Here is a 6,229-nt window from a genome sequence, read left to right as displayed (position 1 = left end):
TTCCATTAATGGAAAGGGAAGCATTTGGATGGTTCAAAATTAGACACAAAGGTTTTCAGCTAAAGGTCTCATGTGTTTCAGAGGCTTGCACAATGTTTGGGGCAGCTCTTATTTCATTCAATAAGATCGATTTTATAAAAGGGCATGCAATTTAGAAAACCAAGAGTGTTCACCTTTCATTTTCTCGAGAAAACCCACAATTACCAGCTTCTTTACTCCAGCCCCTGGAATACATCTACGCCCACCAAGTTCTCCTTCCACACTATAGTCCCCAGTTACTCCAGGTTATTTGAGGGTGAAGAGAGTGGACTTTCTCATCTGGCAGTGTCTGCTCAGCTGGAAGGCAAAAAAGACAAGCAAAGGTTCTTTGTTACCCAGGAGAGCTCAGCAGACCAGAAATAACTAGAGCTTTAGCCACTCATGGTCCAAAGAAATGTGGGTGAGAGAGAGAGGAAGCTCTGCCAAACTGCCCCCCCTGACTGCCTGGGCCTTGGGGGTGCTGCAGACCGTACATCCAGGGACATGGGATCATTTGCATTTGATCTAGAGCCTGGACCTGAAGAAGCTGACCACTGTCATCTCTACACCATTAGCAGAGAGTGTTGCTTCCAAACAGACTCAAAGTCAGCAGCCAACTGTGCACCTTTTCCCCCTTGTTGGAAAGATCATCATATTAAAGCATACAAAAGCATTAAACTTACCCTGAATGGACAAAGCTGGCAAGACCGTTAAGTTGAACCATCCCTAGGACATTATGACAAACAGACAAACTTCAACCCTTTCAATGTCCATCACCAACATGTTTTAATAAAGATGAACGTACACATTTGGCTTCCTCGAAATGTTCACTTCGAGCAGACATCTCCAAGCAGAAGGTCAGCCTTCTCTGGCCTTTGATGGGATCTGTAAGCTTCCGCCCTCCTTCCCTAGGTTTCTGCCTCATGATAGGGAAAAGGCTCATAGAAACCAAACCCCGGCATGGATGTCGTCTGCTGAGAACAGCATCTGCCCTTCCTCTGGAGGCCAACCCCCAAACCTGGTTGACCTCCTTGCTCTTTCTTTGGAAATGCACATTTCATACATCTGGGATTCCCATTCCTCCTCTGCACAGCGTCTCTGCCATGTGGTCCATCACCGGAACCCAAGGAGTTGCCTCTATGGAAAGACAAGCCAGCCCTTGACTGCAGGGGTGGCAGAGAATCCAGGGAGGAAGGGATGCTGGTCCCCTGACCTGACGGAGTGGGTGGTTGGGGGAGCCTCTTTCTGCTTCCCTAGTCACATACCACACTCAACTCCCAAATGCTGAAACCTGACTTAACTCTTTTCTTGCCCCAAGAGTCACCAGTCAGCCCGACTGAGGAGGCGGCCAGAAAAGAAGCCCCCCGGAGTGGCCTTTTCTACTTCCGAAGGGGAGGCCCCTGCTTCAGCTGTGGGCTTGGTTCTCACTTCTGTTTCACCTCCACCCCCAATTCCTGGAGGTAACAACTCTCCGAGGTTGTCATCTGGTGCAAGCCTAGCTGTTCTAGTGGTCACATTTGGATCCCCTGGAATCAGAGACAGTGACTCCAAGAAGGGGCCAGGTAGAAGCATGCAAGAGACTCAAGTTCAAATGCATGTCCATCTTCCAGAGTCTCTGCTACTCAAGCCCTGGGGATGCAAACTAAGGGGCCCTTTCCCCAGGAGCATTTCTCAGACCCAAGAAAAAGCTGCTCAGGCCACACCCAGGTCCCTTGCTTTCAAAGAAGAAAGCCTGGGGCTGGGGATGCAGGAGAAACCTAAGAACAGATTCAGTGGGTGGCTGGCATGTGTCATCTTACTGGACGGCAGATCTCACATGGGTCCGTCCGGGCCGGGACTGTATCTACAAAGATCTTTTGGTTGTTGTTCACCAAGGGTGTGACCGGCTGACTCTGGATGGTGTCCGGCTGACTACTGGTGTCACTGGGCACTCCTGAGGTGGCAGTTTTCCCCTGCAGATCCATAGGTTATTAACAGACCTCCACACACAGAGAGAACCTCCCAAAGCAAAGGCCTTCCCATTCCTGGGTGGATCTCAATGAATATGAGCAAACAGTCAAGACACAAAACCTTGTTGGTCTGGGTGGTACCCTTGGATGAGTTCTTGATGTGGGCAGTGACGATTGGTGCCCCCACTGGGCTCCACCAGCTCCTCATGCTCTACAGCCTCAAAGACCAGTGCAGCCCCCCATCGGTCACTACTCCTGAGAGCCCGAGTTCGACCTGGCGACACCTGTGCCGTGTGCCCCTCGGCCAACCATCTCCTGCCCCCACTCCCGGTGGCTGGACTCCTGCAGTCCGCGGCCTTTGGTCTCGATAGGCAAAAAGCAGGAGGCCAGGGCAGCCAGGAGGCAGCAGCCACTGTAAACGGCCAGCGTCAGGTACACGGATGATTCCAGCATCACCTGGGGGAGGGAGACACACGCTGGTGAGAGTGTCCCTAACGACACACAGGCACTGCCAATCATACAGACGATACTAGAATGCCAGGTCCTCCTGTGAGCCCTCTTTGTCACTGGACTCCCACGGAGTCCTCATGACAGCTTTATGAGGTACATACTCCAACCCCACTTTGCAGAAGGAAAAACTGAGGCTCAAAAAGGATTAAGGAACATACCCGAGTTCACACAAAGACCAAGGATGGGGCTGGGATTTGAACCCAGATCCTATCAGACTCGAGAGTCTGTTTTTTTTTTTTTTGGCCACACCAGGAGACATGTGGGATCTTAGTTCCCTGATGAGGGATCAAACCCATGCTCCTTGCATTGGAAGTGCGGAGTCTTAACCACCAGACCACCAGAGAAGTCCTTCAAGAGTCTGTTTATTTCCTCTCAAAACAGTACATCTGCTGGCTTCCTATCTTCATGACCCAGGCAAATCACGCAGCAGGCCTAAACCTCATTTCTTCAGCTGCCAAATGGGTAGGAGGGCAGAGGTCACCTCCCAGTAAGAAGATGCCTCACTTGGCACCATGCAGGCACTGGGCAAGCTGTCAACCAGTGCTAGTTACTAGTGTTCTACAATGTTCAAACACAACGGTATCGGGACAGAACAACTTGGCCAAAACGCATATTAGGATTCTATTTACACAGAAGATTCAGAAGAGAAAAAATTCACGCAGACAGAATGCATACCAGTGGTTGCCAGGGGCTGGAGGGGCTGGAGCTGGGAAGTACTTGTTTAATGGATACGGAGGTTTATTTGGGGGCAAGGAAAATGCTTTGGAACTGGATCAAGGTGGTGGTTCCCGACATCATGAAAGTGCTACAGGCCAGTGAATCATTCGCTTTCCTTTAAAAATTTTTTTTATTTGGCTGCACCATGTGGCTTGTGGTATCTTAGTTCCCCAACCAGAGATCGAACCTGGGCCGTGGCATTAGAAATGCCAAGTCCTTGGAGAAGGAAATGGCAACCCACTCCAGTATTCTTGCCTAGGAAATCTCATGGACAGCCGAGCCTGGCAGGCTGCAGTCCACAAAAAAAAAAAAAAAAAGAAAAGAAATGCCAAGTCCTCACCACAGGACTGACAAGGAAGTCCTCGAATTAAAATGGTTAATTTGATGTTACGTGACTTTTACCTCAATTTTTAAAAATATTATTAAAAACTGGAAAAAAATGAATTGGATATTAAAAAAGCAAAAAGACTCCAATAAAACAAGACTCCCCCCAAATAGACAGAAATGCTTCAAGATACAAAGACCTGAAAAAAACTGCAAGGACACTGAATGATCCAAATCAGAAACTGGGAACTGGGACATTAGTTTCCCTCTAAGGCGTGGTGGCCTGTTTATTCTAATCCAAACTGTCCTTGGCCAAATCATCAGAAAGACCGGAGTTTGACTCCCAGCTCCTCTACCTCCCAGCTGTGTGACCTTGGACAAGTCCCGTGACTCTTCTGAGCCTCCGTTTCCTCATTTGCATACAATATGGCTGCTTTCGTAGGGCGGATTGCTAACGCGAGATCAGGTCATGCACACACACCAAGGGCCAAGCAGAGGCTCAGCGTCTGGTAACGGCTTGCCACCACTGGCCTTGGTCACGCCCCCCCTCTATAGTTGGGGTGACACCTACCTGAGCAATGAACGGGGTGATGAGGGCGCCCACCCTCGCCATGCCGCTGCAGGTGCCCAGGCCCAGCGCTCGGGTCGCCGTGGGGTAGACCTGAAACACAGCCGCCCAAGTGGCTGCCTTGAGAAAATGCAGGCCCCTCCCTCCTCACTGGCTCAGGAATGGTGGAATTCACCCTGGGGCGGGCCTGAGTTAGGGTCAATCCTGCGGGGGCGGGGTGGGGAGTCTCACCCCAAAGGGGCCAGGAAACTCCACTAAGAAGGCAGGAAGCCAACCTGGCGGTGGGAACCTAGGAACGGGGTCCTCTCTGCCCTGCGTGCTGTGCATTTTCAGTCACTCAGTCACGTCTGACTCTTTGCGACCCCATGGACTGCAGCCCACCAGGCTCCTCTGTCCCAGGGATTTTCCAGGCAAGAATGCTGGAGTGAGTTGCCATTTCCTCCAGGGCATTTTTCCGACCCAGGGACTGAACCAGGGTCTCCTGAATTGGCAGGCAGATTCTTTACTGCTGAACCATCTGAGAAGCCTCTGCCCTGGGTGGTTATAGCTAAATAAATAAATAAGTATGAAATTCCTATTTTTTTTCCTATCATAGAGAATTTCAAGCACAGACTAAAGTAGAATGATGGAATCAATCATCTAGGACCAAGCACAGTGGCCTGTGTTGGGTTTTTTGTTTTTGCTTTTAAAAAATTTTTTGGCCACACTTCACAGCATGTGGGCTCTTAGTTCCCAGACCAGGGATCAAACCTGTGCCCCTGCACTTGAAGCACAGAGTCTTAACCCCTGGACTGCCAGGAAAGTCCTGCCTGTGTTAGTTTCAATCACATTCATTTCCTTTCCCTCCTAAATTACGATAAGGCAAATCCTAGAGGGGATATAGTTTTATCCACTAGCTATTTCTGTATATGCCACTTTGAAGATTTTTCTTTTTCCTCGTAGAAAAAGACTGCGGACATCTCTGATGTCCATATTTGGTCTTCTCCAGTGTGTGATTTTTAATGGCTGCATAGAATTCTATCATTTGGATCAATCATCCTTCATTTAACTAATTCTTCCTTGGGCCTAGCCAGCTGGAATAGCTTAAGCTAGGAGTCAGCAAACTTTTTCTTAAAGGGACAGAGAGTAAATAATCTGAGCTCTGGGGGCCAGCTGGTCTCCAGCAACTACTCAGCTCCTATAACACAAAAGCAGTTGTGGACAACAGTACAGGAAGGGCTGTGGCTTGTTCTGACAATGCTTTATTAATGAACACTGACACATGAATTCCATATAATTTTCACATGTCAAGAAATATCGTTTTGATCTGGCATTCAACTGTTTAAAAACATAAAAACCACTCTTAACTCTTGGACTAGACAAGAACAGGCAGCAGGTTGGATATGGCCCGTAGTTTGCTGATCCCTGGTATTTGCCATTGTAGATGCCAGGCCTCCCAATCCCTGCAGGGCCAGCAGCCTTCTCCTGATTCCCTTCTGCGAGCCTCCAGTAATCAATCCACAAGCCTCTGTTGAGGGGACACTAGGCCAGACGAGAGTCAAAGCGAAGGAGACCCAGGCCCTGTCCACAGGGAGCCTTAGTAGGAGTCTCCTTGGGGGACAGGCCATGTGGCAGAACTAAAAATACCAAAGCGGGGCACAGGCAGTGAGGGTAAAATGAAGTCAGGGGACGGGGGATATCCTGGAGGGCTTCCTGGAGGAGGCAGGGTTGGCGCTGGGCCTGGAAGGTGGTGTGGAGGTATCAGGACTTAGGATGATGACTCAGAGTGAGGGCTCTGGAGAGCTGTGCAGACCTGAGCTGGGGGAGGGGGGTCCTTCTCTCAGCACAGCATCTGATACATACTCTTCTTTCCCTCCCTTTGCCCCTATCTAAAATAAGGTGAGATAAAATAAAATAAATATAAAACAAATAACCCATCATCCCTGAGTGTGGGAAAACGGACACGCTGTCACATGGAGTGTAAGTTCAGGCAATATTTTAGAGGGTGGTGTGCTTTTTCAGTCTTTCTCAAGGAAAATTTCAGTCAGAGGAGCCCAGGCTTCGTGTTTCTGGTAAGTAGAGCTTCCCCCTCCTATCTGCCCCCTCCCCACCACTGCTCCCAGGCATCCCTTCCCACCCTCCTACCTCAGGTGTGTAAACGTAG

At 49.5% G+C, this 6,229-nt stretch overlaps 1 protein-coding gene across 1 annotated transcript in view; it reads right to left on the bottom strand.

Annotated features, from left to right (window-relative positions):
- Positions 1–779: 779 nt before the first annotated feature.
- Positions 780–6,229, bottom strand: part of SVOP (SV2 related protein homolog (rat)) — a 73,454-nt gene continuing 68,004 nt past the window's right edge. Inside the window, 3 exon segments of the mRNA XM_010828677.1 lie at positions 780–2,423; positions 4,090–4,179; positions 6,211–6,229. The exon segment at positions 6,211–6,229 is cut by the window's right edge and continues 5 nt beyond it. Coding sequence (XP_010826979.1) covers positions 2,217–2,423; positions 4,090–4,179; positions 6,211–6,229 — 316 coding nt within the window. The 3' untranslated portion in view covers positions 780–2,216.

This window comes from Bison bison, unplaced genomic scaffold (assembly GCF_000754665.1).
Source record: "Bison bison bison isolate TAMUID 2011002044 unplaced genomic scaffold, Bison_UMD1.0 scf7180017864495, whole genome shotgun sequence".
NCBI classification, from domain to species: domain Eukaryota; kingdom Metazoa; phylum Chordata; class Mammalia; order Artiodactyla; family Bovidae; genus Bison; species Bison bison.
This window is presented reverse-complemented; position numbering and strand designations above follow the sequence as displayed.